General features: G+C 44.7%; 1 protein-coding gene across 2 annotated transcripts in view; it reads right to left on the bottom strand.

Moving 5' to 3' along the window:
- Positions 1-4,627: 4,627 nt before the first annotated feature.
- The window catches only part of LOC126987935 (AN1-type zinc finger protein 4-like), a 40,544-nt gene continuing 27,210 nt past the window's right edge, over positions 4,628-17,961 (bottom strand). Inside the window, exons 2-6 of one of the 2 annotated variants that reach the window (XM_050845576.1) lie at positions 10,476-11,374; positions 10,032-10,233; positions 6,750-6,896; positions 6,246-6,372; positions 4,628-5,943 (exon numbers count right to left, since the gene is read on the bottom strand). In XM_050845576.1, coding sequence (XP_050701533.1) covers positions 4,669-5,943; positions 6,246-6,372; positions 6,750-6,896; positions 10,032-10,233; positions 10,476-10,818 — 2,094 coding nt within the window. In that variant the 5' untranslated portion in view covers positions 10,819-11,374 and the 3' untranslated portion in view covers positions 4,628-4,668. Of the gene's footprint in view, positions 5,944-6,245; positions 6,373-6,749; positions 6,897-10,031; positions 10,234-10,475; positions 11,602-17,961 lie in introns of those variants that run through there. The other variant, XM_050845577.1, reaches the window with a different exon arrangement.

Genomic DNA, 17,961 nt, shown 5'->3' on the forward strand with positions numbered 1-17,961 from the left:
TATCTGCTTATTTTTTTCACATGGGTATTCCTAACCTTATCAACAACACCAATGCATAATTATAACGCACAGGTAATGACAGCCACAAGTGAAAGGTAAGGAGAGAGGAAAGTGTTGAGGCTGCACGTTCTTTTACTATTATTATTATTTTTTTTTTCTTTTTTGATGGGAGAGAGGGAGGGGGGGCGGGAGGTCACTACTCACAACTGTACAGCCTGACACATTATTACACAAAACACTGTAACGCACCTTGCTGTAGAGGGCTTGTCCTCGTCACTCCTTGCGCCGTGTTTCGTGTGGTGAAGGATCTCCCGCCTCACCACCATTGCTGTTGATAGCGCGAGAAAACCTAATGATGATGATGGCAATAAAAATAACGATCAAAACAAAACACAAGAATGACGACAGATAACAAAACACTCTTTAAGCAGGGGTCGGGCTGAGGGGGAATACTGTACCCCTGTCAAAAATGATAAACACGACCATTGCCCGGTGTTAAACAAGGAGACTGTTGTACTAATATATTCTCCTTGGTGTTAAACTACCGTCCCATCTTGAAACCTTAGCCTGATGCGAACATACACCACCCTTTCACCCTGAGTTAGACCATCCCCTTTAGTAGATTTTGCATATCACCACTGTCTATAACTACAATGAAGGGGAAAACATTATAGAGTACATATCAGAAATGCAAAACTGGTGATATGCCTAATACAACATATAACACTGCCCCATCCCCTTCATCCCTCTCTCATTAAAAAAAAAAAAAAAATGTGTCTACAGTGCAATGAGAGAGAAGCATCATTGGTCACAGGTTCGAAATGCACTACTGGGGTTGCTGCATCATATAACATTCTCATATCCATTATCCCTCTCTACAGAAATGACAATGTCCCCCTTGAATTAGTTTAACAAATTATCCATTTTCTATAAATACAACGACGGGGAAAACATTATTGAGCAAAGGTCAGAAATGCAATACTGGGGACACTTCATCATATAGATTGACTCATTCCCTTCATCCCTCTCCATAAAAATTAAACTATATATGTATCACTGATCTGTGCACTCGTTTCTTTCATCCATTCCACAGCTTGGGTGCACGCGAAGGGGGCATCAAATCACATTCCAAAAATGAAAATTATGTTTATTTCTACGTTATGCGAGTGACAAATCCGGAAGGAACTTCATTCGGGGGACACCAACCAACCTTACCTGCTCCACTAGTCGGCAGGAAACTTGTTGCAGAGAAGTGTTCGCCAATTTATACACACCATCCCATTTTTTTTTTACAACAAAGGAATAATAATAATAATAATAATAATAATAATAATAATAATAATAATAATAATAATAATAATAAAAATTAGCTTGTCGAGTGTTAGTTCTTTATTTTCGGTTCAAATCTATCATAGTTGTTAAAAAATGAGACATAGAGAAAGGATGAGAGAGAGAGAGAGAGAGAGAGAGAGAGAGAGAGAGAGAGACGGTAATCGCTGCTCCTATAAACGAAGGTAGAGATGAGTGGCCGAGAGATAAGGTCAATTTTGGAATATCGATACCAGGAAAAGCAACTGCCATAGAAAGTTCATAATAGGTATAAAAAACGAACTCCAGTCTAACTAACGATCGGAAAAATAGTAAAATAGTACAAAAATAATAAAAACAGTAAAAAACGGAAAATATGAAAGTAGTCTATTACTCTTATGCATCAGATCAAATTCAGGGAGGAGTAATTTCGTCCTCTGATATAAGTAGAAACTGGGATGATGCGTAGAAAATGGCAAACATACATATCCGAATTCTCAGGTAACGGTTCAATAGGTTACATACATACACCTTCACCCTCCTCCCCTTCTCCCATTAACCGTAAGAGGGAGGCAGCAAGGTTCCGATGAGCTTATAACAGACATGGTATATTAATCAGTGGTGGCGTCAGAATAGCTTATCATACAAACCAATTATGCAGACGGACAAATAAAAGTAGTGATGAGCAGGAGTAATGACCTCTCTGATTATTGTATTGGCTGTGAACTTTATAACGCAAAATACTATATACAAGGGAACGAAACAGACAGGATATAGAGAAATGGGATATTAGTAGGTACAGTTATGGCACAGCGATGAAGATAACGGGTACTAAGAACAACCATTTTTTATATTCACTCTTGAAATTCAACTAAAATAAAGACAATAACATAATCAACGGAGCGATCCCAATATACAGAAGTAAGTGAAAAGCGGATGATAGCAATAATAATAATAATAATAATAATAATAATAATAATAATAATAATAATAATAATAATAATAATAATAATCAGCTCGTTGAGTGTTAGTTCTTTATTTTCGGTTCAAGACAATTATACTTGTTAAAAAGGAGACATATAGAGAGAGGATGAGAGAGAGAGAGAGAGAGAGAGAGAGAGAGAATAATCAGTCATCTTTTGTGCGTTATCAACATAATTCTAAGGTATTGTTATTGGAGAATTATCATGGTTTAAGAAAGAAGAAAAAACATGGTACACACAGAAATCGGATACATCATAAAATCAAATACAAAATAAGTTAAACTTCAGACCTAGACCAAGAAACTGTGTGTGTGTGTGTGTGTGTGTGTGTGTGTGTGTGTGTGTTAGACTTCTGCAAATTACTGAGCGAGAATATGCAAGTTCCGTTTCTCGTTGGCAAATATTAAAGACGGAATAATGAACTGCAGCATCAAGTATTATGGAAGGAAAGTAGTATTAGTAACCGCAACAACAGTGGTAGAGGTGCTGGTGGTAGTAGTATAAGTAGAAGTAGAGAGGTAGTAGTAGTAGTAGTAGTAGTAGTAGTAGTAGTGATAGTAATAAAAGTGATGATGATGATAATAACAAGGGTCAACAACAACCTCAAACAAACCTCCTTTCTTTCTTCTTCTCCCTCCGTCCCATTCTTCCCCCCCCCCCTCCCTCCCTTACGCCCCTCCCGCACACCTCTCCCTCACATGCTCGCCTCACCTTGATCACCTCGCGTGTGAATACCTCGTTCGTTTAATCCCTTCCGTTAATTAACCGTTTGAAAGGTTAGAGTAATCAATCTCATCCCTTTACCCCAAGAAGTAATTAACTGTATAAGACTTACAACTCAATCTTTCCTCTTTAAGCTTTTTTTTCTTATTTCAAACTCTAGGATTTCCTTTTTTTTAACTTTATCATTACTCTTTAATCCACAATTACTGTTTAAGTATTTTCTTTTATCATTTTTCTTCCTATTGCTTTGAAAATATTACCCCATGCTATTATTATTATTACTATACACCATTGACTAGAGATTCTAAATAATAATACTGCCATACCTCGCTGTCTTAACACATGAATCCTTAAATAGAAAACAATAATTAAAAATCGCCCATCACCGCCATCACGATACTTACATATTAAAACAAAAAGACGTGAACACAAGAAACGAAGACGAAAACACCACAATGAAGGCTGACTATGGTGAGTATGATGTGTCCACTATGATGAATGTAGGCCTATGCATACGGGTTACTAGGATGAGGAGTGGCAGGCATAAGGCACTGATGCTGCTGGAGATTACCTTAGAGACGCACGTGTACCTTCCCCGCCATGTCAACAAGGAAACTGACGCCCCGCCCCCAGCCGTGTGTCCAGCTGTGCCAGATTGTCGTACTCATTTTCTTATATTTGCCGATTTCGAACCCAAAATCTGTCTCCCCCACCCCAATAACTAGATTCATTTATAGTTATCGTTGGAATGGTTAATTATTGATGTCTTTTTTGTGATAGTTGTGTCGAAAACCGGTAAATAAAGTGTGATGAACAAGGTAATCTGGCACCGCTGTGTGAGTCCACCTTTCCAACGGGACACTGAACGCTGACTAACACCAACAAAATATATAAGGAATGTGAGCTTTAGTTTCTTTCCTTGCTGTAAGAATATAAAAATACAATAATACGTTTTTGCTTAACCTATAAATAACGCAAGGAATCGGAGTACATGAATATTAGGCTACAAATCAACCATTTTTTATATTCAATTTCAGCAGCCAAAGTTATATAATTACAAAATAGTAGGCTACTGAATAAAATCACCGGATAAAATTGTACGAGAATATAAAGTTTGCAGGAAGAATAAAGGTCATTAACAAAAAGCAAACGAGACCTTCCTCAACCTTGCTTCACCGTGTCTTGCGGGTAGAAGAAGAAAAGGAGCACCCGCGGACGAGGGCTTCCATAGCACCGCCGCCGTCCTCAGCCTGTCAGTCACAACGCCAGCATATACACTTGCTTTAGATTACTATAAAATTCACGTGTCTTGCGCTGTGGACTGAGGTGAGGCAACGTCGCGCCCCGCGTTGGGCTACATCACTACGGTTTGCACTGTTGGTATCCCTGCTGCGGGTAATACTGGCTGGCTGGGAACCCTGGGTATGGGAGAGAGAGAGAGAGAGAGAGAGAGAGAGAGAGAGAGAGATCTTTCGTAACAATGATCAACAAGTCCATACTATCCGTACGAGGATGCGTGACGTAGTCAGAGAAAATGTAAACCAATGGTGAGCTTATCATTCATTCTCTCATTCATTCATTCATTCTCTCTCTCTCTCTCTCTCTCTCTCTCTCTCTCTTTTTTTTCTTTCTCGTCCCCAGGGTCGCCGCGTCCTCACATCTTGGGCACCCTGTTGGGCGCCACCAGCGGGTTGGCCACGGCCAGCATCGCGCGCCCCGTCCCGCGGTAGTCGAAGGTGCAAGTGTGCTCCTCGGCGTAGCGGTGCTGGGCACAGAACACGCCGCCGCACCGACACTCGTAGGTGCTGGACAGACCCAGGCGGCGCGAACACTGCTCGCAGCGTGGCTTCCTGTGGGCCTTGCGGCGCTTGGGCGTGACTGGAGGCAGAAGTGCCGGGGCTGGCGCCGTTCTGCCGCTGTTTGGCCGGGACGTAACCCCACCCTGGCTACGCATGAGACTCCGCAGGGCGTCCCGTCGCTCACGTGAACCCGAGGTGACCAAGGCGCCCTGGCCAGGGGAGGGCGGCGTGGCCCCGCGCGTGCGGAGTGAAGCCCGAGAGAGGGACACCACTGAGTTACTTCTGTGGCTGCGAGGGGGCGGGGCCCCCCCCGTAAGGCTGGAGGACAGGTTAAGCGGGGGTAGTACACCCTCAGAAGGGGAGCTTCCGAGCCGCTGGGACTGCCGTGACTCGCTGCCTCGAGAAGGTTCCAGGATCGAGCACAGCTCCCGTAGGCGGTCGTCAGGTTGCCGTAGCGTAAAACGCTCCCCCGCGCCGTCCCTCAGCGTGCCGGGCATCCGCTCCAGCACCTCGGGGGAGGTCTTGGGGCGGCGACTCGCCGTGTGCCGCGGGGGCCGCAGCAGCTCCTGGTTGTGAGAGTGGTTGAGGCGGTCGTGGTCGTAGCGACTGTGCTTGCTGGGGGGAATCTCCGGCAGCATGTGGAGGGGCGGCTTGGGGGCGTCCCGCGAGGGCCAGGCCTCGTGCTGCGTGCTTGTCGACGCGCGGGACTGCCGCCCCCCTGTCTTCGGTGTGCTCCCCTTGCCCCGTAACTCGTCCACAGCCTCGAGGCGGCCGCGGCCCACCTGGGAACGGATGGCCTCCAGGGGCTTGCGGCGCGAGAAGTCTACAGGCACGGGCGGGTTGGCCATGGGCAGCTCCCGCAGCATCGGCCGGCCGTGGCTCGACTTGAGGTACTCCAGACGCTCCTGCGTGGTGGGCCGCGACCCCCGCCTCACGCCCACCAGCCGCTTCACGCCGCCGCTGCGCTTCCTCGGCGTCTGTAGAGAGCCGCCCCCGCCCGACAGGCCCCCGCTTTCCCCCAAGTCCAGGCGCGGCGTGAAGGCGTCATCCAGGCGTCCGGGCACCGATCTGAGGCTGCTGCTCAGAGACGTCTGATTGCTGCCCGTCACAACCTTCCTCTTCTTCTTCTTCTGAAAGGGTTGAAGCATATCACCATCTCTCTCTCTCTCTTTCTCTCTCTCTCTCTCTCTCTCATCTCATCTAGTAGCGATACCTGTCAAAGGAGGCCTGATGGTGGTACAGCCTTCCCAGAGGTGATGCAACTTGACGATCATTTATGTTATGCAACTTACCTAATCGACAGTCTGGTGTCCATGCTAGTACTTTCCAGGGCTGTCAGAATTATTATGACTTAACAAGACGCACCAAGAGAACTACGAGGTGCTATTGTGCATAAACAGCCTTTCACCATCGCGCAGAGCGACGTACGTACCTTGCGCAGCTTGAGTTTATCCATCTGCGCGCGCAACTCCGCCATTCGCGCCATCGTGCGCCGCTCCTCCTCCGTCGGCTGGGTTGTGCGCGGCGACGTGTTGTCCGCCCCGCCGCCACGACCACCGCTGCGGACACGGCGAGATTCAGGAAAAGCCTCCTCGGCGAGTCTGGACGCTCTCTCTCTCTTTGTGACACAGCCATGCACATAGCTATGCACCCATTCACACAACCGTCTCCCCCCTACACACACACACACACACACACACACAGATACACACAGACACACATACATAGCTATCCACCCATTCACACAACCGTCTCTCCCCTCTCTCACACACACACACACACACACACACACACATACACAGACACACACACACACACACACACACACACACAGATACACACAGACACTCAGACATAGCTATCCACCCATTCACACAACCGTCTCCCCCCTCTCTCTCTCTCTCACACACACACACACACACACACACACACACACCTGCCGGAGGAGCCCCAGGACTCGTTGAGGGGGGAGTAGGTGCCGTCCTTGTTGTCCACCATGCGATACACCACGACGTTGTCCTCGTCGCGGTACAGCAGCAGCGTCATCGTCCGCCCGCCGCCCACGCCCTCCACGCCCTCCTGGCTGTGAGGGAGGACGCATATTAGGAACTGGTTGATATTCTGTTTTGTTCGTCTAAGAAGAAGCACATATGAAAAGCAGCTTATATTTAGTTGTCTACCTCAGGGACACCAGAAAAAGGCAACAGTTTAAAGATTTTTTTTATATGGGTAGGTATGGGTATGGTTAGGCGGTGGCTGAGTGGTTAGCGTGCGGGCCTAACATTCACGGCGCCATGGACAACGTCGGTTCGAATCCCCACGCTACCACCTGGGATTTTTCAGTCACCGCCGAGTGGCCCACATGCTGTCCTGAAGTGAGTTCCGGGGGGTAGCATGACCTAAGCATCACTGGCGCCACTATAAAAATTGCCTGCGCCATGACGTGCTTGGGCCGACCACCAGGCCCCTGAAGAAAGCCTACCGGCGCTACAGGCAGAATGTAAACAAAAACAAAAACAAAAAAAAAAATGCCTCAGCTTCTTTTTCAGATTTTATTACAAGTTTCGTGTGCCCCGTAGGTATACAAAGTCAGTCACTGTTAAAGATTCGTTGAACTCGTGAACTAATCAGACCGATCGATTCAGTGCCTGTTCTTATCGATGAGAGCAGGCAGAGAATAAATGCTCACAACGTCCTACTGCGAAAAATAAAACGTCACGAATCGAAAGATGAAAAATATCCTTATAAAAAAAAATGCAGGTAACATCCATTACCTCTTTTTCTCTTTACACCATAGTAGTCAATAGCAAAAAAAAAAAAAATAATAATAAATAAATAATAAATAAAACAGCCAACAAAAATAATATTACATAAGCCAAGAAGAAGCATTCCATATATCGGCGGCAGGAATCTACTCGCATGACAGGAATGGACAGGTGGGTACAGGTAGTCTTGGAGGTGAGGCGCAGTGTTACCGGATTATCGTACTCAGAACATGGCATATATCGATTTCATACTCAAAACTGTCGTACATACCCACACAAATAGCGATTCTAATTAAAGTTATCGTTAAAATCATTCATAGGTGTGTTTTTCCAATAGTTATGGGTCAGAAACATGATTATACAATAACTAATGTGTTTTGGCAACGCTCGTGCGGTCTTCCCTCAATCAATCTCGCTCGCTGCACTTCGCTTACTCCCATCAATATACAGCGGTAGAGTGGGAGATCGATGCGTCTTTATTACGAAGGAACGAACGACAGCCGAGGGAGACCTAAATAGCAGCGTTGTCAAGTCCTTCAGTCGCGTTGTCGTTCTTTGCTTAATCAATCTTAAAATGTAGGTCGTTCGCCTCGTTACGTCCTGTTATGAGTGATCGATATGAGAGAGAGAGAGAGAGAGAGAGAGAGAGAGAGAGAATAAAAAGAGGAAAGGAGGGATAGGGAAGAAATATATGTAGTTCACGATGTAGAAGCAAAAATAGTAGTAGTAGTAGTAGTAGTGATCATAGTAGTAGTAGTAGTAGTAGTAGTAGTAGTAGTAGTGGTAGTAGTAGTAGTGGTAGTAGTAGTAGTAGTGACCTACGACAACACCCTCAACACCGCAACACTACGACTTACCAGAGCCACAGAATAGGAGAATAGGATTAACCAGAGCCACAGAATAGGAGAATAGGATTAACCAGAGCCACAGAATAGGAGAATAGGATTAACCAGAGCCACAGAATAGGCGAATAGGATTAACCAGAGCCACAGAATAGGAGAATAGGATTAACCAGAGCCACAGAATAGGAGAATAGGATTAAAGGAGGCGCCGTGTTGCTACCCAAAGAATCGCGCTCAATTCAAACTGACGCTAATATGAGATTCTTTTTGTGTTCACTTCCTTATAGACCTAACTTTCTTTTTTTCATTTTTTTTCTTTACTGGATATTCGCTTTAATTGATAGGCCTACTTATCCTTTTCTTTTCCCTTTTTTTCTACTTTCTTCCAGTGTTTTTTTTTTCGTAACTGTTCCTCTTCTTCCCTTTTCAATCTTTTCTTCTTTACTCCACTCTTTCTTTCATATATAATCTTCTTTCTCTTTTCCATTTTTTCTCTTTTACTTCAGTCGCTGTTCATCATCCTTCACCCTAAGTTATTTCTTATTTCCTTCCCTTCCCTTCTTTACCTCTTCTCTCACCTGTACTCCTCTCTCCCCTCTTCTCCATATTCATTTAACTACTAGCCCATTCCTGGTCTTCTTCTTAGGTCTTCAATATTCACTTCAAAGTTCTTCCCCTCTATTCATCTTTTCCTCTCGTTTCAATTTCTTCAGTGATCGTCTAATCCAAGCCCATATATCCCTTTTCCTTTCATCCCATCTCTTTTACCTTTCAATCTTCTCTAACTTCCTCAAACTGATATTTCGCATCTACACTTCAATTTAGAATCTTCTTTTGCGCTCTTCTCTTCCCAATGTATTTTTTCCAGTCCTCCTTCACAGTCTAATCTCTTCATATTTCGGCGACTGTCCTTTATTTTCGAATCTCCTTCTAGTGAAATCTCCCCCTCCCTCTCTCTTCCCCTCTTCCCATTTCCTTTAACAGTACTTCTACTTTCTCTCGTCTTCTAATTTCCTCAGCTGTTCGTCATCTTCCTGTCTTTCAGCTTCATCTGTCACACACCTCTGCTCTTCAGCATCTCTACTCCTCACCTTGAGATTCTTCCTTCTCCCTCATCATTTCTCTTTATTCTTTATAAGTGCTCATTCAACTTTCTTAGTCCAACTTCTTCCCTTCACAATGAAATCTTACCATCTCTTTTTGCCGTTTTTTTTTCCGTTTTCCTTCCTTTTTTCCCTTTTACTCTAACTTCCTTTCATTACTTCTCTCCACAATTAAAGTTTCTCGTCTCTTTTTCTTATTTCCCTTATCTCTTATCCCTTTAGGGTGGGCGGTGGCTGAGTGGTTAGCGTGCTGGCCCTACATTCACTGAGTTCTGGACGACGCGGGTTCGAATTCCCACGCTACCACTTCCTGGCGCCATAGACTAACAGGTAAAAAAAAAAAGATCATTCCTACTCCCCTCTTGATCTAACTTCCCCTGACCTCTCACCTCTTTCCTTTACATGTAAATTTTCCAATCTCCTTTACTCGCTTTCCCCTTATCACTAATTTTCCTTTCTCTTCCCAACTTTCCCTCGCGATAGCAACTCCCCATCCACTCTCCTTCACCTGTTGGAGTCCATGTAGTCGCTGAGCTCACGCAGGAACTGATCTTCGTGGGTCTGAAGGCGGCGGGCGTTGATGGGCCCGCCGCGCACTGCCAGCACCAGCCGCAGCGTCGAGCCGTCCGTCACCTGCTGGTCGATGAGGCACGCGTCGTCCAGCAACTCGCGGTCGCCCAGGAGGAGGTGCTGGTAGCTGGGCTGGATGCCTGAGGGTGGGAGGAGGAGTTGAGGGTATGTGGAAGTGTGCGGTAGCAAAAAGATTGGGGGTAAAAGTAATAGTAATAGTAGTAATAGTAGAAGTAGTAGTAGTAGTAGTAGTAATATAAATAGTAGCAGTAGAAGTAATAAGATAACTGTAGGAGTTTCAGTAGTAGATGTGCCTATAGCAGAAGCAGCAGCAGGAGACGTAGTGAGTATTGCACAGAAGCACCAGCGTCGCAACACCCACCTTGCGTGCGATAGAGGAGGTCCTTGAGGCCCGCCGCGGTGTCCCACTGAGATACCCTGACGCGGTAGGACACGCCCGTCAGCGTCTCCACCACCAGCTCCAAAGCGTCTTCCTCCTCTTCCTCCTCCTCCTCCTCTTCTTCCTCCTCAACATCCCCGTCCACGAAGTCCTCGGCATTGTAGGTCTCCAGCATGGTCTCAGGGTCTCGCTGGGTGAGCTGCGGCGTCTCGCTAACATTGCTCTCGTTCTCGTTTTCCGACTCCGAGGTTCGCCGGGAGGTTGTTCGGGAGCTTTCACCCTCAGGAGAACGCTCCCGCCTCGGCCCGCCGCCCGCGTCCCGCATGTCGGTCAGGGGGACGTGCAGGGGCGGCTCAAAATGTCCGCCATCTCACGGAGGTGACCAGCGACGCGGGGCGGGTCTTCACCACCCTCAGGAGTCTTGGGTTCACCCCCTTCGCCACCGCCGCCGCCACCGAGGGTTGTGAGCCCTTGAACATTGTTCCTTCAACACTGGCTACGCGGCGCTGAGGCGGGTCACAAGGGTCTCAACCTTTGCCAAGGTCATCACCACCAAGGCCACCAAGGCCGGGGTGAGCGGGGCCGGGTGGGGTTTACATCCTACAGGTGTGGGCAGCCCGAGGTGCAAGGTGTTCCCTGAGGGTCGAGGTGGTGATGGTGGTGGGGAAGTTTGGAGGTGTTTCCGTCAAGTCGGCCTCTTGAAGACTCCTTACCTTCTTATGTTCTTATGCATGAGTCCTTGTGGGGTGAGGGGAGCTGTTTCTTCGACGGATAGGTGATGGTGGTGGTGGTGGATGGGGCAGAAGCAAAGCATGTGTTGGTTGGCAGAGCACAGGGAGCGTGTTGTAGGAAGCCCTCACTCACGCCCGCACATCACGCGCCTGAAACACAACAGCAGTCACCACCAAAGAGCAATATACAGAATTACACATGAACACAGAACAATTAAGAATATATCTCCATCCGAAACTGACCTCTCTTCTGGCCACTCGTTTTGTGTGCTTTCGCCGGAGCCGCCCTTAGCGGAATTTTTGTTGTTAAAGCTTAAGGGCCAATGTGACGGAGATGAACACCGAGGCCACGTGCAGCTATTACGTATAACCCCTGACTTTACCTTTACCGTACTCTCCCTCCCTCCCTCCCTCCGGCTTCCATGTTTCTCCCTTTTTCTTCCTCAGTTAACCCTCTCCCCCTCCCTCCCTTCTTCCCCCTGCGTGCATGACTGGGAATGAGGATAAGGCAAATGAGGATGAGGACGAGGACGAGGAGCTTGCTTGATGGGACCTGACTCACCGCGTGTCTTGCATGGGGGACAAAGACTCGCTTCCTGAAACTCTAGCGAAGCGGCAAATTTTATGGTTTATGATACTCTTAAATCTTCTCTTTCTCATCCACCTCCTCCTCCCTATCCTCCCTTCTCCCTCTTCCTCTCTCCTCCTCCCTTCCCCTCCATCACGAAATGCATCCCTGTCACTCCTTCGTTAAAACTATTTATCATCCTCTTTGTGGTAAATTATATTCCTCCATCATCTTCTCTTTCTCCTCCTTCATCTCCTCCCTTCTGTTATGAACTGCCTCCTCTTCCTCCAATTCATAAATAATTCAGCTTATCATTCCTCCATCCCTTTCTCCTCCTCCTCCTCTTCTTCTAGCTTTTCTCTCTTCCCTTTTATTATGCACAGCCTTCTCTTTCTCCTCCTTCATCTCCTCCCTTATGTTATGAACTGCCTCCTCTTCCTCCTATTCATAAATAATTCAACGTATTATTCTTCACATTCCTCCAACACTTTCTCCTCCTCCTCCTCCTCTTCCTCTTCTAACTTATCTCTCTTCCCTTTTATTACGTACTGCCTTCTCTTCCTCCGATTCATTATATCTCCTAAACATTTTTCCTTCCCCTCTTCTACGATGTCTCTTCCCCCGTCTGATTTTTTCATTACTTAACTTTCTTTCCATATCTTCTCTACTGCTAGCTTTCCTTATTGATCTCTTATCTTATCTCTGTTTTCTATCTTTTACCTTCTCTAACTCAAAAATGCCTTCTGTTTCCCTTCTGTTTCCCTCTGTACCCTATTAAAGTCATTTCAGTGCTTTCCTTAACTTTACTTTCCCTTCAGAATACTCTATCTTAACCTCAACAAACTATCTTTCCACTCTTTAAACTCCACATAAATATCTCGTTATCTCAATCTCCTAAAAAAAAATCTTATCTCTCCTTCCTCCCTCTGATCTCCCTCTACAGAACGTACCTCTCCTCCTGCTGTTGTTTGTTCTTCCTTTGTGTTTCTTTGTGTTCCTCCTCCTCCTCCTTCCCTCTCTTCATACCTCCTCTCCTCCCTCTCCACTACATAACTCCCCTTTCAAATTTTTATCTCCAACTTCATCCCAACTTCTCTCTCCAAAATGTCTCTATTCCTCCAACTTCACATCTTCTTTTCTTCATGCATTATCAAGTTTCTCAATACGCTATTTCTCTTTCTTTATTTGCTCATCTTCCTTTCTCTATTCGTCTGCTTCGTGTTCCTCTCCTTTATTCTCCTTTTTTTGCTCCTCTTTTTTTCCTCCTTGTTCTTCTTTCGTGTTCCTTTCACTTATTCTCTTTCTTCTCTTGTTCCTCTTTTCCTCACTGTTCTGCTTCGTGTCTTTTCCTTTCATCTCCTCCTTCTCTTCCTCGTATTTCTCTCCCTGTTTGTTTTCATGTTTCGTGTTCCATTCCTTAATTCTCTTCCCTCCTCTTTCTCTCCCTGTTCTACTGTTTGTTCCTTTCCTTCATTCTCCTCCTCCTCTCCCTCCTTCTCCTTCTCCTCCTCCGCTAATTCCTTATGTACGGCCAGCAGAGGCTTCCCACGCATCTTGTATAATTGGTTACTATTTCTGGAGCCAAAGTCTCAACGTGTTAAGGTTGAAGGGCCGTTTGCCGAGTTTCAGGCCAGACTATATTTTGAAGAGAAATTAACGTAAAGGATAAAAATAACTGATAGGAAGCGACTGAAGGCACTGGTTAGGATTATAAGAACAAAAGAACGTAGGAGTCTGCAAGAGGCCGGTATGGATTATGGATTATGGTATTCAGTTTTGGTGCCCTTGTTGCAAAAAAATAAATAAAATAAAATAAAAAATAAAGATGCCCTCCAATCAGTACAGAGAAGTGACCAAAACGCTCCAGGGCTTAAAAACTTACCGAACAAAAAGACTGAAAAAAAACCACTTACATTTTTTTGGAAAGACGTAGACTGCGAGATAATTTAACTTAGGTGAGTTCAGGGGATTAACAAGAGCGATTTAGATTAAGTACTTATTTTTTCTACAACAGAGGAGACAGCTCAAGGGCACACAAAAAAGGAAACAATAATAAAAAAAGCCCGCTACTCGGTGCTCCTACGTTAAAAAGAGATTAAGTTTGATAAATTCAGCTTAATGTAGGAAACAGGCAAGAGGTGGGTCATGAACAAGGTGGTGGATGAGTACAACAAACAGAGGAGGTATATTGACCCTCTTTCGGCCACCTCTTTGGATTCTTTTTAGGAGCAGCGAGTAGCGGGCTTTCTTTCATTATTGTTTCCTTTTTTTGTGCCCTTGAGCTGTCTCCTTTGTTGTGAGAAAAAAAATAGTTGAGGTAAACACAACTGAAAATATTAAATGAAATGAGGAAAGAGAGATATGAAGGAATAAAATGTAGAATAGATAAGTTAGAGAGAGGATGAGAGGGAAGGAAGATGAGGGAAGAGGAAGGAAGGGATGACAGGGAGAAACGTTAGAGAGAGGATATATTTATAGGTAGGGAAATAGTTGGTAAATAACATACTCTCAGGAGGTGCCGTGTGAGGGCGGGTTGCCTCCTCTAGCGTACTCCTTCCTTGTGTATTCTCTCCCTTCTTATCTCCAACTTTCCTTCCTTCCTCCCCTCAATCTACCATCCTTTCCTATCCTTGACCTTCCTTCCTTTCCCTTTTTCCTTCTATCTTCCCCTATTTTCCCTTCCCTCCCTTTTTATCTCCAACCCTCCCTCCTTCCTTCCTTCCTCCCCTCATTCTACCATCCTTTCCTATCCTTGACCTTCCTTCCTTTCCCTTTTTCCTTCTATCTTCCCTTATTTTTCCTTCCCTCCCCTTCCTATTTCCAACCCTCCCTCCTTCCTTCCTTCCTTCCCTAGTCTACCATCGTTTCCTATCCTTGACCTTCCTTCCTTTCCTCTTTTCTTTCTATCTTCTCCTATTTTCCTTCCCTCCTTTCTTATCTCCAACCCTCCCTCCTTCCTTCCTTCCTTCCCTAGTCTACCATCCTTTCCTATCCTTGACCTTCCTTCCTTTCCTCTTTTCTTTCTATCTTCTCCTATTTTCCTTCCCTCCCTCCTTCCTTCCTTTTTATCATCGACCTTCCTCTTCTCCTTTTTCTTTATCCCTCCTATCTTCCTTTATTCTCCTTCCCTTCTTTCATATCTCTAACTCTTCCCTTCCTCCTCCTCCTCCTCCTTCTCCATCCTCTTCCTCAGGAAAGAGATGTGTTGTTGTTCTCTATTTCTGGCACCGATATTTTTGGCAGGGTGCGAGTTACTGGTATCGTGTTTTATCTCTTTATTGTCAGAAAAGAACAAAGATCAGTGATGTCAGTTCCGCCAAGTCTATCTCACCCTTCTAGTTCCTCTCCCCTCTCTCTCTTTCTTCACTTTCTTTACTATCCCTTTTTTTCTTCCTTCTCTCGCTTCCCTTCCTCTTCCACTAACCTTCCTTATCGTCAAACTCTTCGGGGCTCACACACCACATTTAATAAGGCTTTCGTAGAGGTTGTGGTGGTGGGTATTTCCATGGGTAGTTTGATGAGCCTAGTGATAATTTGATAAGTCTTCTGCATCGTGAATGTGAAAAATAACGCATGTGAACCAGATAAGTCTCCTCTGTGGCCTCTGTTCGTTGTGAGAGCCGAAAGCGTTGGAGAATTCGTGTCTTACTTTCATATTTTTGCGTTTCTTTACGATATAAGGGGCCGTATCACTAAGCATTCCGTCGCCAAAGTTCATCTATTTGACAAGGCTTTCGTAGGAGTTTTGGGCATTTCCAGAGGTAGTTTTATGACCCTGGTGGTAATCTGACCCTTCTTCTGTACCATGGACCTAAGGAAACACTCATTAGAACTTGACTGAATCACTCTTTAACCTTTAGAAATAGTTAATATGAGGAGCGAAAGAGTCTTACAATACAAACCAAGATCTTTTTGTTTCTTTTGTTAGTTTCGTGCCACTGTTCACTGGGGCCTTTTCTCCTACTTCAAGTGCTGCTTTTTTTTACAATCTTCGTTAACCCCTTGATCGCGGATGTCCCACAAGAAGACATCACCAAGCTACAGGAATGGAGCAAAAAGTGGCTGCTACAATTCAATGAGGAAAGATGTAAAGTTCTGCACCTTGGGAGAGGATATCCAGCATACCAATACCACATGGGAAACACTCCACTATCCACCACAGACGCAGAGAAAGACCTAGGAGTATATGTGACCAGGCTACCAGTGAAGGCCAAAATCCGTGCCAATCGCAGCGGACGGGTTAAGTTGTCGTTTGTTTTCTATATATCTCCATTAATTAACGTCGTAATTTGAATGATCTTATAATACGATGACCTCATATAGTATTAAAATAAAACAGGAGGATTACACGAGTATTACAATCTTAGTTAATCTATTGTTAGCTTCCTCTATATATCCTTTAGTTAATGTTGTAATGTGAATGATTTATAGCTACCCCGATGCCTCACTCAGTAATTAAAGAGAACACGAGCCTGCCTAAGACTTGAACACTTTAAAGAGGGAAGAATCAAGACACCTCTCCAAATGATTCTGATTCTCTCTTTTGGAATTCCCTCACTACACACTCTTTGAATGACCAGGCCCAGTGGAGTGTTTTGTTTCCTCTTATTTTTTACCTTGAACTTCCTCCTTTCCTGTAAAAAAAAAATGAGACTACAAAAACAGGAGTAATAATTGAGTAGCGGGCTTTTTTTTCACATTTGTAACTTTTTTTTTATGCCCTTGTAAAAAAAAAAAAAAAAAAAAACGCACAATTTCGACCCCTACTCTCATGGCCTCTTTTACAACCACCACGAGCTTGCTTTGTCACGAGGAAAGGGTCTCAGTGAAGAGTTAGAAGTTCAGCGACAGCCTTGGTTTGAGGGCGGACTGTAGCAAAATCACACTCATAACCACGCTCTGTACTGTATAGAAAGAAGGAAGGGGAGGAAGGGAAGTTCGCTTAGACAGAAAGAAAGGGGAGGAGTATGCAAGGTGAGGGGAGAGCAACAGAATCATGTCATTATCACGCTCAGTATCGGGAAGAAAAGAAGGAATGGTGGAAGGGGAGTCGGCTTAGAAAGAAAGGGAGAAAGAGCATAGCGAGGAGGATGCAGGTAATATAAAAGACTCATTGCCAAGGTCTTCTGTATCGGGAGAAAAGAAAGAGGAGTTTAGTTAGACAGAAAGAAGGGGAGGAATAGTATACTGTGGAAGATGAGAGGAGTGTAACAAAATCATATCATTGTCACAGTCTGTATCGGGAAGAAAAGAAGGAAGGGAGGAAGGGAACTCGGCTTAGGCAGGAAGAAGGGGAAGAGAATGTAGAAGATAATGGAAGCACAGAAGTCATATTACCACGCTCTGCATCGGGTAGAAAGAGGGAAGGGGAGTTCGCTTAGATAGAAAGAAGGGGAGCAAGAGAGTGGAAGGTGAGGGGAGTCGCTGTATATATAATTAGCCTCGTTTTGCTCTCCCCTCCTTCCTTGTTTCTTATATTTATGGAAGTCTTTATCCTCTAACCTTACCTTCTTAACTCCAGATATGCTTTTAACCCTTTTTAAATAATGTTGAAAGTAATATGGATGATGTTAGCAGTTGTTTTTAGGTCAATTTCATTCTTATTCATAATTTAACCTCTCCTTTCTTCCTTTAATCTCTGTTCTTGGTTTGTTAACTCCTAATATGCTTTTACTCTTCCTTAAATAATGCTAAAAATAAAAAAGGATGATGTTGGTAGTTGTTTATATGTTCGTTTCTCTTCCATTCTTGTTCTAACCCACATTTTCTTCCTTTTTCTGGGCCACTCTGTAGATACTATTGATTTTTTTTTTTTTTTTTGTTCGGTCGATGTAAAACAGATAAAAAAAAATTACGTCGTTGCAAAAAACTGTAACTTAAAATAGTTTTGTTTTTCTCGATAGCAACAGAAATAAAATAAAAATACACACATAAAAACGAGTTATGTAAGTCCTGCATTCCGACGAGATTATAAACGAAATTATTCTGTATTAGAGTTGAAGTAAATGATCACGACATGCATTCTTTTTTTTTCGCACGAAGAAATAAATATATATCTGAGGTGTGTGTGTGTGTGTGTGTGTGTGTGTGTGTGTGTGTGTGTGTGTGTGTGTGTGTGTGTGTGTGTGTGTGTGTGTGTGTGTGCCCCTCTCGCCCTCCGCACATCCTC

This window comes from Eriocheir sinensis, chromosome 67, assembly GCF_024679095.1.
Source record: "Eriocheir sinensis breed Jianghai 21 chromosome 67, ASM2467909v1, whole genome shotgun sequence".
In the NCBI taxonomy this organism is placed as follows: domain Eukaryota; kingdom Metazoa; phylum Arthropoda; class Malacostraca; order Decapoda; family Varunidae; genus Eriocheir; species Eriocheir sinensis.